This window comes from Lissotriton vulgaris, chromosome 8 (genome assembly GCF_964263255.1).
Source record: "Lissotriton vulgaris chromosome 8, aLisVul1.2, whole genome shotgun sequence".
Lineage (NCBI taxonomy): Eukaryota > Metazoa > Chordata > Amphibia > Caudata > Salamandridae > Lissotriton > Lissotriton vulgaris.
The window spans coordinates 593,666,196-593,693,850 of NC_141696.1; the positions used below are offsets into that span (position 1 = coordinate 593,666,196).

A 27,655-nucleotide genomic window follows, 5' to 3' on the forward strand; every position below is an offset into this window, starting at 1 on the left:
GTCATTCGTCTGCATGTCTTCGCCTACCTTGGACCGAGCTTTAAAGTCTACCTGTAACTCTCTGGTTGCTGTACTTATGTAGTCGTGCTTAGCTTGTACTTTAAAAAAGGAACACAGGGAAGATGTCATTTTCATTTTTTTCCCGCTTGTTTGCCTCCTCCTTCTAGAGATGGTATTGGGGTAAGGTAGATGTGTCCCGGGTCTGGCCAGTCCCTTGGCTCCCCACTTATGGGTTTACTACAGGTACTACAATGGGGCTTTTTTCGTGTTATCTGAGATAGTGTTACTAACCTGTTTCTTAAGCAATAGCTAATTTCCCACTACTCAGTAGAATCTTTATCAGTCCCCACTGTGGATGTATATTGTTTCCGTTTTCTCTCTTTAATATCGTTTGGGGTGCTAGATGTAGCAGAGGGGACCTGTACAATTTTTCTGCCCCATCCCCAGTTACATACCGGTGTCATACATGTGGTGAATGACTCGTGAGTCCCCCACGGAGGCAAACTGCAGTAATCCCTGAATCCATCCCGTGGCTCCCACGACCTGCCTGGAGGACCTCGAAAGGAGACCCGAGAGGCAGCCGTAGACTCCAATGCAGCTCTGAGGCTACCTCTGTTCACAAGCCGATGCCACATTGTAAGGCTTCCTCGGCTCCTGCAGCGCAGATCCGCCCTCTCCCAACCCCGCATGTGGAAAACCCCAGCATACTCTCAATCTGGGCAGACTGGTAAGTTCCCTTATCCTCAATTAAGTCTATCCAACATTTGCCTATTGGTCTTAGGGGGTGTGTGCAACTATTCCTGCGTTCTCCCTAGAGTGCTTGGTTGCTCCCTACCGAGCTTTCTAGCCGGCGCCATGTTTCCCTCCTAGCCTTAAATAGGTAGGTTTGTATGCATGCGCAAGAGTACAATATTTGTGTGCTTGTGAATGTGGTGAGTGAGTTGATGTTTTGTTGCGGTCATATTTTCTTAAACTATAACTTTCCATTATTATTCATGTTTCTGAAGGCTATTTACTTTATAGATCAGATGGGTGTGCACCATTCTTCATTACTGTATCACACCTTTGTTTTGTATTCTCATGTTAGGGGCAACCACAGATGGGGTAAGCAATGCACAGGATTCGCATTATTTTGAAGAAGAACACTCTAATAAAGTAGATTCCTAGTTAAGTACGGGGTTAGTAAAAATTAAGTGCACTAATCAGTACCTCAAAGCCCTCGCCATCATGACTGTACATGGTTGCAAATGTGCCAGAGGAATCTATAGGAAGGTTAGCCTTGAAAAACTCCAATATACGGTTACATGTAATGAGACGTTTGCAGTGGGTTGAAATGTGGAACCATGACATTAATGCAGGTGCTTATGTGGATACTGGTGCAGGGCTCATCTGAAAAGCTTTATGATGTGAAGCCTTTCCATTCAAGTCGTAATTTACCAGCAAACTTTGATGGGTTCATCAGGCAACCGCCGTGAAAGTGTCGAGAAGAGGCTCTGCCTAGGTTTATGCCTATATTGCAGATGTAGCAGTCAATTTAATTTATTTCTGACTTTTTATTTATAACATGAATGTACCGCATTGTATACGTTCTTTTCCAATACCAAAATTGTATAAACCTCAGATACATAAAATATCTAGTGCGCTGTAAGACAAAACTCTACCTAAAAACATTCCAGCTAAAAAAAATTATACAGCCTTAGTATGTTCCTGAGCTCAATGCCCTTGCACAAGTGGCTCGTCTATGCTTTTTTTTGTGTCTTGGAAATTGCAGGTCGAGGCATATGAGCTGCAGATCACACACTGTTGCATAGATCGCCATCTAGTGTTGGGCCCGGATGTTTGCACTTGTTTTTGTTCTGATAAGTTCTTTGGAAGTCACGAGATAGGTGACTCCTCCTTTGGATCGCATTGCGCATGGGCATCGGCTCCATCCTCAGATTGTTTGTTTCCGCCATCGGGCTCGGATGTGATTCCTGCGCTCCGGTTTGGAACCGATTCTACTTTTGGCACGCAATCCTTCACCCGTTTCGACAGTATTGTCTCGAACGCGTTTTCCTATCGACGCGAGCCTCAACACACTTCGAATCTTCGATTCTGGTCATCGACAAAGGTCTTCAGGCCTACCTGGGCCTTATCTTCTGGCTCATGGAAAGGACGCCATTCAAGAAGTGTCCTCAATGTGGGTCGAAGTTTCCCCACACCGATCTCCATGATGTGTGCAAAGTGTGCCTCTCACCAGAGCACGAGGCCAGGGACTGTTCAGCATGCGCCTCCTTCCGCTATAAAAAGACAATTCGGGACAGAAAAGCTCGAAGGACCATGGCTCGCTCGTCCTCTTCGATCCCCGACAAACATTTTTCAAGAGGGCGTCAACGTGCCAGAACAGGAGCGGGCCGAAGAAGGCGTCAGCGACTCCGAAGCAGAGGACTCGGACGTCGAGGAAATCAGTCCTGTGCAGCGTGTCATAAGTACACACATTGACCCAACCCTTCCTCGACACCCTCGAAAAAGGCTTCGGTCACACCTATGCCTTCGAGCCCGGGTGCACACCGAGATACTGCTTCCCATGCCCTGCCACCTACTAAGCCTTAAGGCGACTCTGGCTCGAGTCAGCCTACCACCGGTGCCGACACACCTACCAGCACTGAAAAAGAAGCCATCCTCTTCCTCATCCACGCCGACCGCTACTTCGACATCCAAGCACTCGGCGCCTAAGACTGGCACCGGCTCATCGACACCAAAAAGACACTCGGAGCCGACCAAAAAACTGCAACCAAAGGGCCCCGACTCCCATGCCTCGGAGCCGAAAAAGGCCTTGGAACCAAAAAAACAATGCGTTCCTCCGGCCAAAGACACTGCAAAAGGTCACGGCTCGAAGACAAAAGACCGTAGAACAGCTACCAAGTCGGTGCAGAAAAAGCCTCCGGAACCAAAGACTCGACACCGAAGGATCTGCCTTCTAAAGAAGAACTATTTCGACCAGATCCTACCCAAAAAACTCTTATGAAAGAGCCTAAAATTGGTCAAATGGCTCTTAGCTCCAAGAAACGACCATTAGGTGCGCCTGCACCGGCTCCTCATCCTAAAAAGAGAGACATTGCAACCACTCCATTAAGGATCCATTCTCCTCCTCCTCCTCCTCCTCCACCTCCCCAGCCACATCACTCTCCTACACCATCCCCTACTCCAGTAGAAGATGATGATGATGTGCATAAGACCTCTGATGATACTGGGGGAGGTGCGGATGAACCACTATGGAACCCTAGTCCTCCTGACTTCCCCAACTCCTGGGATGATTATAGCACCCCAGATGTCCCTAATGTTAGTCAGGATGATATATACCCCTCCAGGTCCCCCTCCCCCCTCCCCCAGAAGATACTCTGGGCTTTAACCAACTTGTCCATAGGGCTGCCCAATACCATGGGGTTGACCTACACACAGACCCCCTAGAGGAAGATTTCTCATGGACACTTTTGACACCACACAAAGGTCCACTTTAATTCTACCCATGCTTAAGGGGGTCATTAAGCATGCACCAGAGGTATTTAAAGATCCAGTCAGGGCTCGAGTCCTCAACCCCCGGATCGAGAGAAAGTATAAGGCTGCCCCTGCAGATCCAGTCTACATTAGAGGCCCCGCACCACTAGACTCTCTTGTATTCTGCATTGCGGGAATAAGGGCCAATTCCCAAACATCAGGTGAGGCCCCCCCACCAGATAAGATCTCTAAACTCCTTGACGCCTCTGGCAAACGAACAGCGTCACAGGCAGCAAAGTTATCGCGCATCGCCAATACTCAAGCTCTGTTGGCAAGGTACGACAGGGCACATTATGGTGAACTGGAATCCATAATGCAGTATCTCCCGGACAAATATAAAAATAGGGCCAATGAACTCAAACAGGAAGGTAAAACTATCACCAATACCTCCATCCGTTGTGCCCTAGATGCGGCATATACTGCTTCAAGGGCAATTAACACCAGTGTCCTTTTGCGTAGGCATGCCTGGCTACGTATTTCAGGTTTCAAACCTGAAGTCCAGAGTTCCATCCTCAATCAACCATTCGATGAGCAACACCTATTTGGCCCTAATGTTGACGTATCCCATGAGCAAATGAAAAAGGATACAGACACGGCTAACTCTATGGGAGCCTTGCAGTCGCAAGCTCCCAAACGCTCCTTTTGTCGCTCATCCTACAAAAGCACCACCAGAGGCTACTCCTCAGATAGCCCCTCCACTTCTTACAAAACCCCTAGCCAATCCACCTTCACTAGGGGCTACCAAAGAGGTGGTTACAGGGGTAACGATAACAAATGCAGAGGCAAAACTAAAAACTCCCGCTCTGCCTCCACCCCTACCCAATGACTTCCCTCCACTCGCCCCACCCCATTCCACTCCAGTTGGGGGAAGACTACAATAATTCCTTCCTGTCTGAACCAACATCACATTAGAGGTGGGTGCGCCAAATAATTCATTCAGGTTACTGTCTCGAACTAACATCTACCCCCCAAACATACCACCCAAACAGCGTCCAATGTCACAAGAGCATCTTTTACTGCTAAAGCAGGAGGTAATATCCCTCTTAGTTTACTCCCTGTACTTTCTTATCCCAAAGAAGGACGGCTCTCTAAGACCTATTCTAGACCTCAGACCCCTAAATATATATATACAGTCAGACTATTTACACATGGTCACACTCCAACAGGTCCTTCCTCTTCTGTCACAAAATGACTTCTTTGCTACCCTAGATCTCAAGGACGCCTACTTCCACATTCCCATTCACACCACTCACAGGAAGTATCTCAGGTTTGTAATAGACGGTCAGCACTATCAAAGTACTCCCATTCGGAGTCACAACAAGTTCAAGTTCGGCATTTGTATAGCGCCTTATATACCCAGAGGGTCTCAAGGCCCTTGAAGGGAGGGGTTCTTTATTTATCGAAAATCCAAGTTTTCAATTGTTTTCTGAAGGAAAGGTGGTTCTGAGTAAGGCGGAGATGGGTGGGGAGAGAGTTCCAGGTTTTGGCTGCTAAGTAGGAGAAGGATCTTCCCCCCCCCCATGGTGGATTTGTGGATGCGTGGGATTGCGGCAAGGGCTTGAGTGGATGATCGCAGTCGGCGGGTGGGGGTGTAAAAGGACAGGCGCGTGTTGAGGCATTCGGGTCCTAGGTCGTAGAGGGCTTTGTGTGCGTGGGTGAGGAGACGGAATGTAATTCTCTTGTTGACGGGGAGCCAGTGGAGGTCTTTCAAATGACCGGAAATTTAAGTTTGGCGGGGGATGTCTAGTATGAGTCTGGCTGAGGCGTTTTGGATGCGCTGGAGTTTTTTCTGTAGTTTGGTCGTTGTCCCGGCGTAGAGGATGTTTCCGTAGTCCAGTCGGCTGGTGACTAGTGCGTGGGTGACCGTTTACCTTGTTTCGGAGGGGATCCAGTGGAAGATCTTTTTGAGCATGTGCAGGATGTTGAAGCATGAAGAGGAGACGGTGTTGACCTGTCTGGTCATCGAGAGGGAGGAGTCGAGGATGAAGCCCAGGTTACGTGCGTGGTCCATAGGTATGGGAGCGCTTCCCAGGGATGGTGGCCACCAAGAGTCGTCCCAGGCGGAGGGTGAGGAACCTAGGATGAGGACTTCAGTTTTGTCCGAATTTAGTTTTAGCCGGCTGTCCTTCATCCATTCGGCTACTTCTTTCATCCCTTCGTGTAGGTTGGTTTTGGCGGTGTTAGTCATTGGTGAGGGAGAGGATCAGCTGGGTGTCGTCTGCATAGGAGATGATGTTGAGGTTGTGTTGTCGTGCGATGGTTGCGAGGGGGCTCATGTATACGTTGAAGAGGGTGGGACGCAGTGATGATCCTTGTGGTACGCCGCAGATGACTTCGGTGGCCTCTGATCTAAAAGGGGGGAGTCGGACTCTCTGGGTTCTTCCGGCAAGGAACGAGGTGATCCAGTCCAGTGCTTTACCTTGTATTCCGACGTTGCTGAGGCGTTGAATAAGGGTGTTATGGCAGACAGTATCGAAGGCTGCGGAGAGGTCCAGTAGGATGAGGGCGACAGTTTCTCCGTTGTCCACGAGTGTTCGAATGTCGTCTGTTGCTGCGATGAGGGCGGTCTCAGTGCTGTGATTGGCTCGGAAGCCGGTTTGTGAGGAGTCAAGGGATTTACTTGATTCGAGGAAGTCGGCTAGCTGACTGTTGACAGCTTTCTCGATGACTTTGGCAGGGAATGGGAGGAGCGAGATGGGGCGGTAGTTCTTGAGTTCAGTGGGGTCTGCTGTGGGTTTCTTCAGGAGGGCGCTGAGTAAGGCGTGTTTCCAGCTTTCCGGGAAGGTAGCGGAGTTGAGGGAGCAGTTGATGACATCTCGTAGATGGGGTGCGATAATGGAGTCTGCTTTGTTGAAAATGTGGTGGGGACAAGGATCCGTTGGTGATCCTGAGTGGATGGAGTTCATCAGGTGTATGGTCTCTTCAGTGGTTATTGGGTTCCAGGCGAATAGGTTGTTAGAGGGGTGCTTTTTTCGGATGTGGGTGGGGAGGACTGAATTCTGGTCTGGTTTTTGAAACTGTTATGAATGTCTGCGATTTTGTTGTGGAAGAATGAGGCAAGGGAGTCGCAGAGGTCTTGGGAGGGGGTGATGTAGTTTGCTCCGGTGGTGGGGTTGGTGAATTCTTTGACAATGTTGAATAGTTCCTTGCTGTTTTGGGCGTTGTTGTCGAGTCGGTCCTTCAATGCTGATTTCTTGGTGGATCGAATCAGTTGGTGGTGTTTGCGGATAGCGTTCTTGAAGGCTGTCTGGTTGTCAGTGGTTCGGTCATTTTTCCAGGCTTTCTCGAGGGTGCGGCAGATCTTCTTGGATTTCTTGAGGTCTTCGTTGAACCAGGGGGCTTTTTTGTTGGTCTGTTTGGGATGATGTTTTTTCAAGGGTGCTAATTCGTCAGCGCTGTGGGTGATCCATTGTGTGAGGTTGGTGGCTGCAAGGTTTGGGTCCGATGATTTTGCAGGGGGGTTTTGGTGCAGTGATGTGAGGAGTTGGTCGGTTGTAGTTTTGTTCCAGTTTCTGCGGGGGATTGGTTGTGGGGGGTTGTGAGTCGTAGTTTTTTTTAGCTGAAGTAAACGCAGCTGTGGTCTGTCCACTGAAGAGCTGTGGTGTGGTCGAAGGAGATATGCTTGCTGGAGGTGAAGATTGGGTCGAGCGTGTGTCCGGCGGAGTGGGTGGGGGTGTTAACAAGTTGTAGGAGTCCGAGATTAGCGAGGTTATCCAGAAGGGTGGTGGTGTTGTAGTCATTATTCTTTTCTAGGTGGAAGTTGATGTCTCCCAGTAGGATGTAGTTCTCGGAGGGGAGGGCGTGGGGGCTGATGAAATCAGTGATGTCTTCGCTGAATTGTGCGCGAGGTCCTGGTGGCCTGTAGATGAGGGAGCCTCCGAGTGTGGTATTGGGGTCGGTGTGGATCTGGAAGTGAAGGTGTTCGGCGATAGCGAGGTTATCGTCGGAGCTGGTCGAGATGCGGATGGTGTTCTTATGGACGATGGCGATGCCTCCTCCTGTTTGCTTGGTGCGGTCTTTTCGGATGATCTTGTAGCCGTCCGGAATGGCTATGGTGATGTTGGGACATCACAAGTGTTTACCAAGTGCCTAGCAGTAGTGACAGCACACTTAAGAAGACAGCACATTCACGTCTTTCCATATCTCGACGACTGGCTCATAAAAGCCAGCTCATACAGCCAGGGTGTACAACACACTCATGCCACTATCCAACTACTCCGCGACCTGGGGTTCACAGTAAATCACTCCATGTCCCATCTCCAACCGTCCCACATACATCAATACCTCGGTGCCACAATAAACACGTCAAAAGCACTAGCTTATCCCTCTCCTGTCAGAATAGCAAACATGCAATCTCTTCTCACAAAATTTCAACCAGAAAAATCCCTTCCAGCTTGAGTGTTCATGCAACTCATAGGGATGATGGCCTCTTGCATATTCATAGTGCCTCATGCAAGACTCCAGATGCGTCCCCTTCAAGAGTGCTTAGCACGCCAATGGAACCAGGCTCAAGGTCAGTTAACAGATCTAGTGTTGATGGACGGTCGTACTCACTGCTCTCTGCAGTGGTGGAACACCAAAAACCTTTCCAAAGGGCGACCGTTCCTGGAGCCAGTTCCTCAGATAGTCTTGACAGCGGACGCATCACTCTCCGGCTGGGGAGCTCACCTACTGCAACACGCAATGCAGGGCAGGTGGACACCACAACAAAACTTACTCCACATCAACCACCTGGAGTTACTAGCCATATTCTTAGCCTTGAAAGCATTCCAAAAGCAAATATCAGGCAAGACTGTATTGGTCCGCACGGACAATATGACAGCCATGTACTACATACAAAAATAAGGCGGGACACACTCTTTGCCACCCACTAAAATACCAAATGCCCAAGCTTTGTCGCCAGATATCCATGCCCACTGTCCAAAGGTAATGCGATATGGATGAACTGGTGATTCAGATTTGCGTACGCTTTTGTACCTCCCCCACTCATTCCACTAGTAGTGAGCAAACTACAGCAACATTCCCTAATCCTCATTCTAGTTGCTCCACCTTGGGCCAGACAACCGTGGTACACCACATTGCTGGAACTTTCCGCAGTACCGCACCATAAGCTATAACTATCTCCACGCCTCTTAACCCAGAACCATGGAGAGATCAAACACCCAGAGCCAGCTCACCTCGAACTTGTGGTCTGGCTCCTGAGATACTAGAATTCGGTTACCTTAACCTTCCTCCTGACTGCATGAACGTCATTAAACAAGCTAGACGTCCAACCACTAGGGCATGCTGTGCAGCCAAGTGGAAACGTTTTGTAATATATTGTCACAACAACAACATCAATCTCCTAGATGTGTCTATTCAACACATCATAGGCTACGTACTACACCTCCAAAGATGTAACTTAGCCTACACGTCTATTAGACTGCATCTTGCTGCAATGGCAGCATATCTACAAAATAGACAGCATCTATCACTTTTCAGAGTACCTGCTATAAAAGCCTTTATGGAACGCCTTAAAAGAATAATTCCTCCCAGAAGCACCACCATAACCTGTGTGAAATTTAAACATTGTTCTCACACGGCTAATGCGACCTCCCTTTGAACCTTTACATAAATGTGAGCTACAATTCTTAACATGGAAAGTTGCTTTCCTAGTAGCTATTACTTCTCAATGAAAAGTTAGTGAACTACAAGCACTAACCATTCAGGAACCTTTCCTTCAGATGCATCATAATAAGGTTGTTCTCCGAACTAATCCTAAATTCCTTCCTAAAGTCATTTCTCCCTTCCACCGCAATCAATCTGTGGAACTGCCTGTTTTTTTTCTCGCAGCCACAAACAGTGGCAGAAAGAGCTCTTCATACCTTAGATGTCAAAAGAGCATTGCTATACTGCATTGAGAGAACACAACCCTTTTGTAAGATCAAACAACTTTTCCTGTCTTTCTCACCACCACACAAAGGCAACCCTATATCAAAATCTGGTATAGCTAGGTGGATTGTCAAATGTATACAAATTTGCTACCACAAAGCTAAACGTATGTTTTCTTCCTCCTAAAGCCCACTCTACAAGAAAGATAGGGGCTTCAATGGCATTTTTAGGGAACATCCCCCTAGATGATATATGCAAAGCAGCTACATGGTCTACACCGCACACATTCACAAAACACTATTGTGTAGATGTGCAAACTAAACAACAAGCTACTGTGGGCCAGGCTGTACTCAAAACACTATTTTAAACTACTGCAACAGATACTGATGGTCGCCGCTAGGAGGGGGTACTGCTATATAATCTATGCAACAGTGCTATATAATCTATGCAACAGTGCTACTTACCAATATGCATCTGTTCTTGGCATGTAGAGCTGCAGAGTTACACACGCCCACCTGCCTCCCCGGCTACCTTGATCTGTTCCAGTATTATCCTAATTAGATACAGCTTACAAAGGTCCATCATTTCCCTACTGGCGAAAAACAATCTGAGGATGGAGCTGATGCCCATGCGCAATGTAATCCACAGGAGGAGTCACCTATCTCGTGACTTCCAAAGAACTTTTCAGGAAAAAACCAAGTGCAAACATCTGGGCCCGACACTAGATGACAATCTATGCAACAGTGTGTAACTCTGCAGCTCTACATGCCAAGAACAGATGCATACTGGTAAGTATCATTTTCCTTATGATGTTATTGTGGGATAAATGTAACTGCTAGTTTCAGAATGCAAAGCGAAGACTTGGAGAGGATGCAATATACATTCAGGAGCTAGGAAAACTTAAGAGCTCTGATGTTCACAAAAAGTATGTAAAACAAAGCAATGTAGGGACGGTTATACAGACACTCGGACCTCCTGCAAGATCATTCCAAAGTGGCAGGGCCACTGGTCCATTACATTTACAATATAACCTGCATTTCTTGAGCTCTGCGTATTTTAGTGTTTACTCAAGATAACCCCCTCCAGCTCCCCAAGGTGGGATCTGAACTATATTTTGAGTGCATCCACCAAAGAAGAAATAAATATAGAAATAGATAAGTACTAGAACTACAGCTGCGGCATTTGAATTGGAGCTAAATTCAAACAATAAATAGACCATTTGGAAACACAACACCCTTTGCCTACAAGAACTAGCCATAACTCTAGCAGGCTTTCAATCTCAGACATGAACACCACTGTTTTATTTGAGATACCTGACAGCTACAGTCTCGGTTTGAACAAAAATGAACTAAACTGGGCGCATGCCAAAGCATAGGCACAAAAGCTCAGTACAGCAGAATCGGTCTACTTCCTTGGCACCAACCGTAGACCGTATGTGGACCCCTGCAATTTGATGCATGAGCAGGCTGTGAAAAACTTGACTGAACATTAGGATATGATCTCTAGGTTCTTGTTGCACAACCCTAGAACACATCTGTCCTACTCGGCCAAACTGTCTCCCAGGTGAATCTAGTTTAATTGAAAATAAATGGGTTAGGACAGTGCAACGATAACAAAGAAGCGGTTTGCCCTAGATAAGGTACCTTAATAATCGTTAAGTAGCTTTTCGGGTGGAGTATTATACACCACTCCCACCACCAACAACCCCTGAATCTGCAGGAGAGTTACTCATTTTGTAATGCCTTTTTGAAAATTTTTAATAAGGATGCTTAATAAGAGTGGCAGTTGCATTCCAAAAGTATATTTGCCCTAGACTCTGCAATTTGAATTTTTCGCAGCTAAACTAGGGTATTTTTTCACTTGCTCCAGGCCTAACATCCCGCTCAAGACTCATTCAGAAAAGAGCTCTCCAGGGGTAATCCAGACACGGACCCAGAACAGGATTGAGACTAAAGCAATAAAGTCTCTTGCTGGGGCAAGTCCTAGTTTAAGGTAAGGCAGTTTATTACATCTGGCCCATGGGGCATTTAGTGATTTATTTTTCTTCATCCTGGATGGCGGAGCCATAGATTTCTGCTTCTTATTTAGCTACGATTCAGAAAAGGGGGTGGTGATGAACAGAGTGTCTGAATTAAGCAGACCACTCTTACCCAGTCCAAAGATCAGGGCTTGATCCATCACCGTTATTTAGCTACGTCCCTTCCTCTCTGTTATATGCTACAGAAAGGGATGCCCTGGGCTTATTGTGATGAGGGAAAAGCAGATTAGTGTGCCATTGCAGTTGATAGTGTGAAGTGCACACCCAAACAACTGCTGGAGCACGGAGTTCCGCTTGTTACAAACTCATCCTTAACTGGTTAACCGCAGTGGTAATTCCGCCGCGGTGCGGCTGTTTTTGTGCGCGGGCGGGGCTGCGTCAGCCATTGGCCAACGGCAGCACTGGGGAGATAGTGCTGCCGTCGGCCAATGGCCGACGGCAGCAAGGAAAGGGTTAAAGGTTAATATAATCAAATCAGTTCATAGTAATAAGGCAAGTCAGTTCAGTAAATCCAAATAAATGTAACAAGTGCATTCTATAAAGAAACGTCCCTATTTTGAGCTAAGATAAATGTGAGTAGGATTTAAGGTGTCAGTTCACATACCCATGAAGAGTTCTGATGAGAGAATGGAGCATAAACATAAAGCTTTAGCAGTACAAGCTGGAAAGTTTTCTCAGATCAAATAATAGCAGAATTCTCATAGAGAGATGTCAAGGAAACTCAGTACCATTCTACAACACCATAAGATCGTTAAATTCAAATAGTATTTGTGTGAATTTCTAAAAATAGGTTAATTTTTTGTTCCCAGAGTCTTTTTCTATGGTGTCCCCCCTCCCTTTAAAAACGTATTTTGTGATATTTCCGAACTGTATATATTGTTCTGAGTATGTATGATGTGTATGAGAGAGTGAGTTATGAATGTAAGTGTTGATCAACTTTGCATGATTGTATGTTCTTCCACTAAAGGTTTTTTCATCAATTTCTGTTTTATGAAAATTTAATTGTCATGAATATTGTACCCTGTATTGTTTGTTTTCTAAATTGTGTTGAGTTTTTGGTGAACTTTAACGCAACAAATTCTTTTCAAAAAAACTTTCTTAAAAATAAAAGTGATTTAATCTGTGAACTGTGTCACTATCCCGCACTTAGTTTAATTCTTTGCGCGTAGGAAACTGAAGTCAAATAGAGGTCTCAGTACTGGCTCTTGTGTTGTTTTGTTAAAAAAAACAGTACAGCATCTCCTCCAAGGGAGTGTGACACAGGAAAAGGCCGAGTGAAAACTCAGTCTGCTCATTCCAGCTTCTTTCAAGGGACGAACCAGGCAGTCCTTTGACCATTCCGGGGAGCCCAGAGAGTCCTAAACAGGGGCCAGACTACTTTAATAGCTTATATCGGAGTCTCTCCTGATTTAATACCAAGTTAATGCAAAAAAGTCTTGAGCCTTATTTTTTTAAATAGTGAGGATCACCATACTTATAAATGAACTCTTGCTTGCCTCCTTGTACATCCGATAACATGGCGTTAAACATTCTCCCAATAGCCGAGCTATCTGGCTTACTTAATAAGCATTTTCCTCCTTTTAATAAAAACACCCAGGCATAATAACACAAATCCGGGAGTCTTAGCCCTCCTTTATCAAACTGCTGTCTAAGCTTTTTCCAGGCAATTCTCTTACCTTTCGATGCCCAGATGAAACTCGTTATTTTGGATTGGGATTTTTGGAGCCAAACTTCCTTAAAAGCCAATGGAATATTTTGAAACAAAACCGTAACATTTAGAAGGATTGCCATTTTCACAAGGTTTACTCTGCCATAAATAGTTAAATGAAAGTGAGACCAGCTAAGTAAAAGCTTCCCTACTGCCTTATTCACCTTTTGGAAGTTCCTTTCGGGGATTTGTTCTATTTTATGCACAATTTGAATTCCTAGATCTCTCATCTCTTCCTTTACACAGCTTAATTGCGAGTTCATATTCCACTTCATCACAAATGTCATGTTTTCATTGATTTCATATCCCAAAATCCTCCCAAACTGGGCTGCCAGGTCGTACATTATTGGCAGTGCTGTATTAAGATCTGAGGTATAAACTACTAGATGTGCGTAGAGCCCTACTTTTTTCTCCCAATCCTGAAATCTAAAAGGTTGTATACTCTCATGGCGCCTTATCTTTTTGGCTAGAGACTCGATGTACAAATTAAAAAGTAGGGGAGACAGTGGGCACCCCTGCCTGGTTCCCCTGTAGATGTTAAAACTATTAGAGCTATTACTATTCACCAAAACCCTGTCAGTCGGATTCGTATATAAAAGAGCTATTGCCCTGCAGAAATTTCCCCCCAAATTGGAAAGCTGTAAAATTTCCAGCAAATAAGACCAATTAACCCGTTCAAATGCTTTAGTTGCATCAACCGTAATAACTGCTAGTGGTAATTTGAATGTAGTTGCTATGTCCGCAGCACCAATTAAGTTATAGGTTAATTCCTTGATGCCTCTGCCAAGCACAAAGCCCTTCTGATCCTCATGTAGCAACTCGTCTAGTACTCCACTTAGCCTATCTGCTAATAACTTCGTAAACATCTTGTAATCTGAGTTAAGCAGCGAGATAGGCCTGTAAGAGTCACAGCGGTTAGGTGGTTTATCTACCTTGAGGATCAGAGGCGTCATTCGAAGATTCAGGGATCTCCTTACCCCTTCCAAAATCTAAGTAAATAATCTAACCAATACTGGGACAAGAAACTTCTTCAGTTTTTTTTATATCTCTACTGGGATACCATCTGGTCCTGCTGCCTTATTCGCTTTCCCGGCTTTAATGACATTTCTAATCTCCAAGTCCAGAATTGTCCTATTCACCTCTTCGCTTTGGGATTCAGACAGCTTATGAGGAACTTCCTGACCCAACCACTCTTTCTCTCCCTGCGTAACTAGATTTTACAAGTACACCTCCCCAAAATGATTGATCAAAGCCTCTTCTATATCTTCCCTTTACCTATCTAGATCTGCTGACCCATCCAACTTTAGTACTTTAATAAAGTTTTTTAGTTGTGCATTTTATTATCTTCCAAGAGAGTAGCTTGCTACAACCTTCTCCATAGTTAAAGTGGGCCAATCTGTTCGCTTGCCATCTCTCCTGCACCCTTCTTTCCAAAATGCCTGCTAAATCAACTTTAAAGACCTCAATTGCAGCAAACCAGGACTCCTGTATTATTTCTTTATCCAGAATCCTATGTTCTACCAGCTTGATATGATCTTCAGTGTTAAAAATTTCAGTCCTCCGTTGCTTATTTTTATGGGACTGAAGAGATGTTATCCTCCCTCTTGAAAAGGCCTTATAGGAATCCCATACTATGCCTAATGGGGCACTATCCAAGTTCCGCTAAAAAAAACATTGACATTCCACCCCCAATTTTTCCATTGATGCCTCATCGGCCAACAAGGTTCGGACAAAGGTCTACCTTATTTGGTGCTCCATGTTTGGGGGAGCCAAACATAGAGAAATGGCGGAGTGGTCCGACAGATGAGATCCCATATGACTATATCCTTAACATGGCCCTGTAAAGCTTCTATTCGTGATTTGTGACCATATTTTCTATTGTTGAACGTAAAGCTTTCTAGGGGCCCCTGCCTTGCCCGCCAGATGTCAGACCTACCTAAATTCTTCATTGAATTTACAATTAGAGAAAGTGATTTATTATGAGCAGTTGCCCTACTTTTAGTAGATCGATCTAACCTGTCATCTAGAACCACATTGAAATCACCTGCCATTATTATTATTTTATTTAAATATCTTTATTGCATTTTATCTTTTCTGGTACATTAGTCTACAAGCATCGATACATATCGCTGTGGCAACAATATCACTTTTTCCATAACACAATACATATAGATCGAAACATTTCCTTCACATTGCTTCAGTGTCATCCATTTCTGGGGTGTAAGGTTGCACATGCGTGTATAAGTCACTTTGGGCTCCTGCGGCCCGCACATTCTGCCATCTCCAATGGAGGGCCATAGTGAAGGAGTGATGCATGAGAACATCAATGCATACAGATAAATGTTGTTCACATTTGGATTCAACTCTTGAATTGCATCGTATAACGTTTCATAAGCAAATAGATCAATGTACATGCAAATGTCAAGTCTGTTCACTAGATATTTTTTTCTATAACAATTCAACCGCATCTAACAACAGCAAATAATAAATCAAAACAAGAGACATAAATAACCGAGGGTGTATGTATCAAGTGTCAAGTGTGTCGGCTGAGTGCAGACGCGGCCAGACTAGTGTGCGAGTATAGTGTGTGGGCTGATACATCTGTTTTCTTTGCAATTGTATGAATGTTGAGGTAACTCTTGGTAGGAGCTACTTCCGTGTGGTGTTTTTAAGGAGTGTGAGGTTCTTGCCCAGCCTAACAATTGCAGTTGGGATGGCATGTAGAGACAGCGCTTTATCTGCGTCTAGGTGGCTCATTAGGTGTCAGATCCTGCTCGTTGCACAGGGGTATCTGCAGCATGACATTTGAGCGTGTGAGAGTTCTGAGCATTTTGTCCCAGGTCTGCGCAATGGGGTACTTACGCAACCCTGCCATTTCTTCCCTGTGTAGGGTGGTGCCCTCCGCCCTTGCCCAGACTTCAAAGGATTTCACCCAATGTGATACCTCTCGTGGGTCCTTGTATTTCCACCTCTTAGTTATGAGTCGTTTCGCTGTTATGAGGCCCAGGTCACGAAACCTGGAGCCTAACTTGTCGGCCTCGGTTCTCTTGTAAAGCCCCAGGATGCAGACCTCCCACGTGGAAGGTACCTCAGTGTTAGCGCAGTTGGCAAGTGTTTCCAATAGAGCACCCCAGTAGTATAAAAGCAGGGGACAGGACCACAGCACATGTGATAGATCAGCGCCTAGGAGACGACATCTTGGGCATTCGGAAGTGTTGATGTTAAAATATTTATTGATTTTGTCTGGTGAAAGATATGCCCTGTGTAATATGTAAGTGTGTAGGAGTTGGAATCGTGAATTTTGCGGTATGTGTGTGTGGCACTAGCTATAACGCGCACCCACTCTTTATCAGTCCAAGGACGGCCTCTGTCTTCAGTCCAATATGTGCGGAGTTTCTGCAATGGCTTCAATACATGGATGAGCAAGGATTGTACCAGCCAATGTATCACATGCGATCCCTCCCCCATTATGTGCAGGTACTGCAATACCTGATGTTTCAGCGGCTCGTTGGTCATATCACCCCATGCTAATGTAAATGTTCGCATAATGGCTGCGTGTAGAAGAAACTGCCCACTGGTATTTCAATTTCTGCTGTCAATGTCGTAAAAGGTAGTAAGGCACTGTCTGCATACAGGTCTCCAAGTGTCTCCATTCCCGCTTCAACCCAGGGCGTCAAAGTCATGTCTGTTATAGGGGCTCTGCCTCTGGGTGTCCCGAGAAGCCGCAGTTCGGGGGCATATGGGATTGTCTTTAGTGAGGTGAAGGCTTCTCCTAAAACACCTGTGAGCTAGCTCAACATGTATTTGTGTTGGGCGAGGAGTTTTTCCTAGCGGGTGAAACAATCCTCATATCTGGGCTTGCGTCTAGATTGTATTCTTGGTCGCTGTGTCTAACAGATTCTTGCTGCTTAGCCACTTTGCGACCCACTGTAATTGCGCAGCTAAGTAATATAGTTCCAAATGAGGAACTGCTTAGCCGCCACATTCCGGGGTGCATATATTTTCTGCAGTGCTCTCCTGGGCCGCCCCGTATTCCAAATCAAGCCACGGAGTAACCCCTCCAATTCTCTAAAGAGCTTCACTGGGACATACACCGTGAGATTATCAAAATAATATAATAACCTGGGTAGTACTATCATTTTGGTTAAGGTGACACAGTTTATCACATTTAGCGGTAAGGACTTCCAGAATTGCATCTGTACTCTGATTGAGGAGATGGCGCGAACCAGATTTCCCTCCAGTATATCTGTCGGGGACCTGTAAATGTATATTCCTAGGTATCTGAACCTGGTCGGATACCAATTAAGTGCAGTTCCGTTAATGATGATATCGGCTGCAGCTACGTCCTCACGGAAAGAGTAGCCGCCTGGCTTAGCCCAGTTTACCTTGAGGCCCGATATCGCCTCAAATCTACAGAACAGTGCTGATCTCTCCAGCGGCACAGCATGAAGATCTCGTATATACAATAACAGGTCATCTGCATATAGGGACACTGTATGCACTCCATCGCTCAAGGGGGGGGCCCATTCCGCGCCACCCTCTCGGAGGAGAGCCACCAATGGTTCCACAGCTAGGGAAAAGAGTAACAGAGACAGGGGGCACCCCTGTCTGGTCCCTTGTCTAACCCTGATTTCGTCTGATAGGAGCTTGCCCGTATGAGCACGTACTGAAGGTCGCTGGTACAACAATTGCACCAGCTGTAAATAATCGTCCCCCAGCTCGTATTTACTTAAGACCGCTGTGAGATAAGGCCACTCCAACGAATCAAAAACCTTCTCCAGGTCTAATACTAGGCTGCCAGATCTGGGCCAGTTCTCCATAGCATATTGTTGGATTAAAAATAGTCTTCGAATATTTAGGGAGGTGCTTCTGGTGGGTACAATTCCATTCTGGTCGGTATGTACCATAGTTGGCACAAACTGGGCAAGACGTTTGGCCGGGGCTGAGGCAAGGATTTTATAGTCTGTGTTCAACAGGGCCAATGGACGGGAAGAGCCCAGGCGGTCAGGGTTCCTGCCCGGCTTCAAAAGAGAAACAAACGTTGCCGCGTTTTATGTGGGGGTGAGCGTTGAATATTCCACCCCCGCCGCATATACTCACAAGAGCTCTGATATAAGCACATCTGAGTATGCCTTGTAAAATTCAGCCAGTAGTCCATCCGGACCCGGCGCCTTGCCATTCGATAGAGTAGATACTATCCCTTATTTTCTCCGGCAACAGAGGAGCACCTAAGTCTCCCTGCTGACAGTCCGTGAGCTGCGGCAACGTTAGTGTGGACAGGAAATTCTGTATGTCTTTATCCGTAGCTATCGGACAAGATCTGTATATTGTGGAGTAGTGTTCCTCAAAAGCGTGGTGTATATCGTTTTGGTTGTGCACCTTGACTCCTTGTGCATTCTGTATTGCTGTCACGGGTGCGGTAGCCATGTCTTGCCATATCAGCCACGACAGCAACCTACCGGGTTTGTCTCCTATATGATGGGTGTGCGCTGAGTGTGCTGCATAGTTTAAATTACGGAGAAGGTCTAGTAATCTAGAATGTTCTTCCCTAAGATGTTCCGAAGGACCAGTGTTACCCTCCAGCGCCTCTCCCTCCCTTCGAAGCAGGTCAGTTTCGAGACACGTGAGGTCTGCTTCCAACTGTCGCTGCATTTCTGCTTGTGCACCAAGGCAGTCCCCGCTGATCAGAACTTTGAACGCGTCCCACTCCACCAAAGAGATTGTGGCAGTGCCAGCAGTCTCCTCAAAATACCGGGTGACATTGGCAGCCAGTAGGTCCCGGAAGGGAGCATCCAGCAATAGATCTGGTTGTATCCGCCTGGTCGGGATTGGCGGACTGGGGTGCTCCCATGACACCTCCAATACATGCGGGTTGTGATCAGTGTGTGTCCGGCCCAAATAGTAAACTGCTGATACATGGGGAAGCAGTGCATCCGAGAGCATATAACGGTCCAGCCGCACGTGTAGGTCATGGGTCCCTGAATAATAAGAATATACCCTGTCTTGGGGATGACGGTGCCTCCAGGCATCCGTCAAATGCCATTGTGTAGCCCAATTAGTCAATGCCTTCATAGCATGGTGTGTGCTTGTACCCGGAAGGGGCGGAAAGGATCGGTCTAGTGACGCGTCAAGGACGCAATTGTAGTCGCCCCTAGTAACATGGGGATTTCGTGCCATGGCGCAAAAATGTGTGATACCTTGTCGAGGAATGCAGCCTGTTCTGTGTTAGGAGTGTATAGTGATGCAAGTACTATTTGTCGGCCATCCAGTGCGCCCCCAGCTATGACATACCTCCCCTCTGCGTCTACCACCGACTGTGTGATTGTAAGTGGAACACCTGCCTCACCCATATTAGCGCACCTCGCGCAAAAGCCGAATACCCTGTGGCAAACAGCTCGCCGCGTCAGCGACACTGTAAGCATGGTTTCTCTGATCTGGCCACGTGGATCGCTTGTAGCAAGGCAATTTGTATATGATGTCGCTTGAGGTACGAATAGATCTGATACCTACGCGACGGCAAATGCAGGCCCCTCACATTCCATGTACCAATCTTAAATGAAGACATAGACCCTACAACGTATCAAGTGAACGTGTGTCTGTTGCAGCCCAGCAGACGTGCAATACAACTAAGCATTATACATCATGCCTAGCACGCTGACTCGCAGCACATGACATTGCATGAATCCACTCATAACCGATGAGGTCTCGTTAAAAAATCCCAATATAAACATAAGCATATGTAATACCAAAATGGCGAAAATGCAACCAGCAATCATCCAAATCTCCAATTGGAGAGAACAGTCAAAACAATCCGGAGGGGGGGGGGTGCACTGCGAACTACTCTACGTTTGTGTACAATCTACGTATCTAGCGTCTCAGGGGCTCCCCATTCACAGGCAGAATACAATATAGAAATGGGTAAACTGCATATGTTGACTCGGGAGCACTCATCAGGTGAGTCACGTGCCTAAATATCCACAAAACAGCGACAATATATACGTTTGAGTCCCACCAACTCCCTCATGAAGCATGACGGCAATCCCAGCAGTGAATAAATAGTGTAGGGTCATAACGATTTGCATCCAAGATGTCTATCTGTCCAACAACAGCATGCCCCCCATACATACACCCCAATACCTCAATTCGCAGTCCATACAAATACAGGAGCTTGCAGTGTTCATGCTATCAAGTCCACCGTCTGCAGGGTGACATCCGGTTGTTCATTCGAGTCTTGTGAATTCTGCAGGCTATATATCTGTTCGTCATCACTGGACAAGTCTCTTAAGCTGGAGTTAGATGCCTCCTCGGTCCTCAGTGATCCGCTGATCTCTGCTACTGCCTGTAGGGTGTCTCGCTGCCCGCTGAGGATCAATTCCAAGTGTGGGCCCTTCGGTGGCGAAGGTGGTGTCCCCATTCTCGTAGATCTGCGCTCTCTCTGCCAGCGGCGAAAAGAGCCTCTCAGCTTAGGTAGTGTTGCGGTTGCAGTTTTGTCTCAAAGCCCCGCATTGGTGAAGGTATTCAGCCAGTCTTCTGCCTCCTCCTATGTGTTAAAGAAGTGTGTTTAATCGCCGTCACCCACATGCGGTTGCGCAGGGAACAACAGAGAATATTTCAGGTCATTTTGCCAAAGACACTTCTTCACTGCCATGAACGAAAATCTCTGGCGCTGTACCTGGATGGTGTAGTCCGGAAAGAACATTAGTTTGTGGTTGTCATTGTGGATATCCTAGAGCTTCCTGGTCTCCTGCAAGATGGTATCTCGATCCCGGTAGTTTAGAATCCGAAGAAGTAGGGGCCGCGGATTTGATCCCGTAGGGGGGGGCCTCGCCGGGACCTTGTGGGCACGCTCTATGACAAAGTGTGGTGAGAGGGACCCCTCCGGCAATAGATCTTTAAGCCAGGTCTCCATGTGCAGGGCAGGCTCTTTCTCTTCCCATTTTTATGGTACACCCACTATGCGGACATTGTTGCATCGCGCCCTCCCTTTGGCATCTTCGGCTCTATCCTCCAGGAACTCCACACGGTTCAGCAAGTCTTGTATATGTTTATCCGTTTGTGTCACCTGCAGGTTGATGTCAGCAAGCGTAGATTCCAAAGCAGTGGTCTGGTTTGTTAGTTTCCAGTGATCTGCATGTAGATGAGTAAAGTAGATAGCTACATTGTCTATTTTGGCTTCCAGGGAGGTGCGGGTTTGATTGATGGTTTCCTCCTGGCGCTCCATTGTGGCAAGTACCGCATCCAGCTTGCTTGCAGTCTGATCTGCTGACCCCTGCGTCGCCATTTTGTCCGATTTGAGCTTGGACGGCGGCGGTATGGCTTGCGCTCCACCCCTTCCGGTCTGCGCTCTGGTACTGCCCGACATCAGGTGCAGAGTCCGTTCGCCTATTGTGCTCTCGCTCCCAGGGAGAACCCAGTGCAGTGTTACCAGGATTCGAGCACCACTATGGTCCCTTCAGCACCAACAAGCTGCAACCAGCAGACACTCTGCGGCTCTCGGCCAAGGCAGTGGGGCTCGCTTACCACTCTCCTAAATCCTACCCGCAGCTCAGTCGTCAACCGCAGCACTCAGCCGCCCAGGGCCTAGCAGGCAAAGGTGCAGCTGTGCGCTTTTTAGCAGAAGTTCAAGCTAGGCCAAGGTTGGTGGCGCATCAAGAAGTGAGAAACAACTAACTCACTCATCGGGGGACCACCCAGGTAGAGCATGCGGGATGTGTCCGGCGTGGCTTGGCTGTGCATCAACGTACCTATACCAGCCGCGTGGCGGCTGCCAGGATAACGGCAGGAAACTCACTTTTGCTCCAGGTGGTGGTAGCCCGGGCCCCAAGCTTGCGTCCCAGTTCCTCCACAACGATGACCCCGGAAGGGCATGTTTCGTGGTTTCCCTTCAGCCGACACAGCAAGTTAGGAGAATTCCAAGATGGTAGAACACAGCTCCATAGGAGGCGAAAACAGGGTATCCCATCCGGAGCTCACTACTGCTGCATACCTGTCCGTGCCACCCACAGTCGCAATATGGTGATGCCCACCATGGCAGGTGCGGATTAATGACGTGTAGCAGGCAGACTCTTGAGGATGAGGCCCCTTGTCAGAGGATCGTGCCGCAGATGTAGTGGCAGCCGCGGCGGCCCGAGCGGCGCTGCCCCACAGTGTCTCCTCACCTTCGCCGCAGTGGATGTCTGGTGGGATGTAGGCTTCACAGACCTCCGCAGTATGTCAGTAATGTCTATGGGGCCCCAGCCGCAATATACTCCCCACCCTCAGTTGTACGTGGGGTTGGCAGAAAGTGGCCAGCCTCAGCCCCCGATCGGCCAACAGGGGGGGGGGGGGGGGGGGGGGGAGAACCACCGCGACCACGCCTCTACAGCGACGGCGGCAAGACCGGCCCAGGCAGCGGCCGTCTTCAGCCCGTCGGGGGGAGGGGAGGGGGCACTCTCCCTGATCGCGCCGCGTGGGCACAGGGTCAGACTGATTTGCATATAGCCATGTCTGAACTGGGGTGGCAGAGTGGGCTAAAGAACGGGGATAGATTAAACCCAGATCTTTTGACTGGGTGTGAGTGTTTGATTGATTCAGATGCTCCGTCCATCACCACCCCCTTTTGTACCGGGTGGGCAGCAGCAGCTCGACTTGGCCAAACCGGGTCTTCTCACTTTGTGTCCTCGCAGCCACCGTAGCAGTCGGGCGCCGGGCAAGATCAAGTTCTTGAATCCCGCGGGCAGCACCGCTGGGGCTTCAGCCACTCACCGCCCTCCACCAACAGAGTAAAACCACACGGCAGGGGGGCAAGCACCCACAATGTCACATCGGGGGCTGGGGGTTGTTCAAAGCAGCTCCTCCGCTAATGCAACGGCCATATCAGGAATCCGGTCGTCGCTACCGCTCATAGCTCCCCTCCCGCGGCACAGCAAGCAGTCCCGGCCCACACACGCAACGGCGGGTGGGCAGCGCGGCCATGGCCACATCCACAGCACATCACACACCAGCAGGCATCTGGACAGGAGCCGCAGTCAGTTATTTGCTTGTCGTTTATGGTAACTGCGCCATTCCTCGAGGCCTTGTGGGCGGAGCCAGACCCCGGGCTCGCGTAACTGAAGCCGTCCTCCCTGGGGCCATGCAGCAGGTGACCTCACCAGTTGGATGTTGGGCAAGTCCAAATCGATGTCACTGCACTAGGATGGCGTCCTGTGTGTGCTCTGTTTTGTTGGTGTCTTCATTTGCGACTTTATCTGGAGTTATCCGCCTGTTCAGGGGAGCCTCCTGCAGAGCTCTTACCGAACACGTAGCCACGCCCCCATCACCTGCCATTATAATAGGGTCTGGGCAGTCCAGCAGTTCCTAGACTAAATTACTAAACGAGGTAGGATTATCTAAGTTTCGACCGTAATAGCTTATCAACTTGTAACTCTGATTATACCATCTAATTTTCGTTATTACCCATCTGCCTAGCTTATCTGTTCTACTGTCCTCAATGATTATCTGCGGATTAGATTTTACAAGAATCGCCACTCCTCTTATAGCGAGTTGATGGTCCATATATATTACTTTCTGCATCCATCTTCTAGACTTAAAAATCTCCAATGTTTCTCCACTCGTTAAATGCGTCACTTGGAGGAATATAATTTGGGCAGGGGCATCCCTTATATATTGCAAAATCTTTTCCCTCCTTTGCCTCACCCCAAGGCCATAACGTTCCAAGATAAAAAAAAAAAAATCTGGGCCTCCCTACTGATACTCATTTTTATTCCTAGCTTGCTCCCAACCCTTGCTTCCGGCGTTCCTAGACCTTAAAAGAGGACAAATATTTTTGGGTATTTTTTCCCCATGCTCCCCCCATCCGTGCCTTCACACGTGCCCATCCCTCTCTCTCCCTTGGAAAACCCTCCGTACTCTCCCTCATAGCCTAAGTCTAGCCTAAGCCTTAAGGAGACTTCCCGAGGTCGGAGAGCTACTGCTACAATAACTAAAAACCAGTGAAAAAAGTGATTTCTTAACCCCTTCGATGCTCATGACGAGCTCAGCTCGTCATGCAGTACACTGGTCGTGTGCTTATGACGAGCTGAGCTCGTCATGTAGTATGGGAATCTGAATATTTCAGCACCCAGTGTGAATTGCTCTAGCAGCCAAGGTGTTAATCGAAATTAAGTACAAAAAATTGGAGCAAAAAAATATGACCGAGTAGGACATAAGGGATATACAGTACATAACAAGATATATATATATATATATATATATATATATATATATATATATATATATATATATATATATATATATATATATATATATATATATATAAAAAAAAGTCGGGTTGTAGGCGGCTTCCAGCAGTTAGGGCGGGGTCCGTAAAGGCGAAAGCAACCAGCAACTTCCGCGTTGGATATGGATTAAGTTCTGTTTCCAGGATGAACCCACAGAAAATACGGACCACCACACGAGTTGCAGAGTGTCACAGCAGGCGTTTATTCAACCATTTTGCAGCTTACATTTGGCATGACGCGTTTCGGGCAAGGTCTGCCCTTGATCACATGACGGACATGCAGTATTCTTTCATTTAAATAGTGCACACACTCGTTTTTTTCGCTTCCATTCACAGTGACACCACGTGATCTATGCATAGACATAGAAAGTAAACTACAAGTGTAAGGTGTTTAACATGTGTATACAAATGGGCGCTGATTATGGGCTGTTTTAGAGTCTTGGCAACATTATTGTACAAGGCACCCGCACACAAATATTCAAGGTAACAATTACGTGCAAATGTACATTTATAACCGCCTAAATGCGTGTTAAACCATTGTGTAACAGTGAGCTGGCAACATAATTCTGAAAAAATGACACTTTCTTATAAAGAAGGGATATTTTACACATATCTGTATAGCGAAGCAATTATTTACACCAATGCATCAAGATTTATCTAACATATGAATATGTTAAATTTCTAAAAAGACATGTATAAAAGTCCATAATAATTTAAATGCATAAATAAATAAATATTATGCTAAAAAATATATTGTGCAAAATTGGCAGTGTATTCCGCATTCGCTGAGATAGCCTTAGTGTGTCTAGTTCATTGATCACAACAGGAGCTCGCTCACTCAGTCATTACATCACATTGTCACGTTGCAATGTGCAATTGTTTGCTTGTATTAAAGTGCCAGTGCCGAAACCTGTAAACAGGGATAGGGACCTATCCTTGCCCATCTGGCAATCCCGGAGGGTCGACCACCTTGGTCTTGCTCCAACAGCAATTCCCATTGTAAAGTGCTAAGTGTAATAAGTGCAACCAAAGTTGTGAGGTTAAAAAATGATGATTTAAAAGGAGAGGTACGATTAACAGGAAAAAACTGATAATAGGTACTTGGTCAAACATATAAGAATCACTAAGGCATTCATTAGTTAGATCTGTTACATGGAGCCCGGAAAGGATACAGATTATGTGATTATATAATGGTGAGACTGGAGAATCAGGCAGGACAGTTTTAACTTAGGTTAAAGGAAGGTATGTATGTCTTCCCTATCATTAAGGCCGTTAGGATGCTTGCTGTTAAGATTCAGAATATATCTGGTCTCTAACTGCCTCAAAGCCTTGTCCCTATCTCCACCTCGCTTTAACACCGGTGCCTGGTCAATTACAAAGTATGTCAAGCAGTTCACATTCTTATTGTGACTCACCTTGAAATGACGGGCTACCGGGTAAGCTGGATCACAGTTAATTATTGCACGAATGTGCTGTAGGATACGCATGTAAACAGGATTTTTAGTACTGCCTACATATCGCAAGCCGCATGTACACGTGAGGACGTATATAGCGTACTCAGTGCGGCAGTCATACTTTCCCCTGATGGATATTTCTTTTGTTCTAAACGGGGTTTTGTATGTGGCAGTATTGGCTCCGAAGTTACATGCCCTGCAAGTGGAACACTTGCGGAAGCCATTGCTTGTGGGCATCCAAGTTTTAATACTGGTAGACCCAGCTGAAATCTCCCTAGATAAGAGGTTGGCCATGTTTTTAGATTTCCTAAACGTTACGCTAGGATGTTCTGGCAACGTATTTCTCAAAATGGGGTCAGTTAGAACTATGGGCCAATTTTTGTTTATGATGTTGCGTATTTTGCGCTCCTGTCTACAGTACGTGGTGATGAGTCTGGGTGAATTATTCTCATCCGCTGTGCTTATGTTGCTCTCAGTGGTGCTGGGCAGTAGGGTGGTTCTGGGTCTTTCACTTGTTTTGATCATGGCTTTTTTCAAAATTTCCTCGCTATATCCTCTTTTGCGCATGCGCTCTAAGCATAATTGACTGCAGACATCAAATTGCTCCGGTGTACTGCAAATACGCTTCAGCCGTAGCAATTCCCCGTAGGGTATGCTGGCTATTAGGTGACGTGGATGCGCGCTGGATGCATGTAATATTGCATTACCAGCAGAAGGTTTTCTATAGGCCGAGGTAATGAGTGTCTCGTCAGTTACTTGTATCTGGACATCCAAAAATTCCAATTTGGAGTCACTCATGTTGGAAGTGAAGTGAAGATTAAACTCATTGATGTTTAACAAGTTAACAAATTCTAATGCGCTTTGCATGCTTCCCTTCCAAATAACAAAGACATCGTCTATATAACGAAGCCATGATATCACATTGGTTTCAAACATGTCCCTGTGTGTGTTCATGAGGACTTGCCTTTCCCAAAAGCCCACGTGCAAACACGCGTAGCTTGGGGAAAAGCAAGCCCCCATGGCCACCCCCTGTTTTTGTCTATACAAATTCTTTTCAAAAGAAAAGTAGTTATTATTCAAGCACCATGAATTAAGAGACATTAACATTTTGTTATGTATAGCATATTCAGCAGGACGTGTATTTAAAAAGTATTCCACACCCCGCAGACCACATTCGTGTCTTATACTGGTATAGAGAGACTCTATATCCAGAGATAGTAAGATCCAATCCTTTGACCAAGTAGTATTGTTAAGGTGTCTTAAAAAATCCCCAGTGTCTTTCAAATAAGAGGGCAAAGCTTTTACCAGGTCCTGCAGATAAGTCAATGTAAGTGCCCACATGTTCAGTCATGCTTCCTATCGCCGAGATTATAGGGCGTCCAGGAACAGGGGTGGTGTTTTTATGAATTTTTGGTAGCAGATAAAGGAAGGGCAACCGGGGGTGAGTGTTGAATAAAAATTTATATTCTTCATTTGATATCAAACCCTCTGATTTCCATTTTAGTAATTCCTTTTTGATGTTTTCCTTCGCTTTATTATATACGCTCCATGTTATCTGCTCATAACACTCACAGTTATTTAATTGTCTTTTGGCTTCTGCATCGTATTGTTCTTTGGGCCACAGGACCACATTGCCCCCTTTATCCGATTTTTTAATTATAATAGAGGCATCCTTGGCTAGCTTGTCAGTTAACTTTTTCAAAGAAACTTCTCGTTGGTTCAGCGTGCGTCTTCTGTTTTGATCAATAGAGCAATTCAAATCCTTTATCTCCTCCACGATACGATCATGG

At 46.5% G+C, this 27,655-nt stretch overlaps 1 protein-coding gene across 13 annotated transcripts in view; it reads left to right on the forward strand.

Annotated features, from left to right (window-relative positions):
• Positions 1-27,655, forward strand: part of ST3GAL6 (ST3 beta-galactoside alpha-2,3-sialyltransferase 6) — a 614,303-nt gene that overhangs the window by 365,092 nt on the left and 221,556 nt on the right. For 7 of the 13 annotated variants that reach the window (XM_086934432.1, XM_086934435.1, XM_086934436.1 and 4 more), the window contains one exon: positions 11,278-11,400. The exons of the other annotated variants lie outside the window; for them this stretch is intronic. In XM_086934432.1, coding sequence (XP_086790558.1) covers positions 11,278-11,400 — 123 coding nt within the window. The remainder of the gene's footprint in view (positions 1-11,277; positions 11,401-27,655) is intronic. 13 annotated transcript variants of the gene reach the window in all.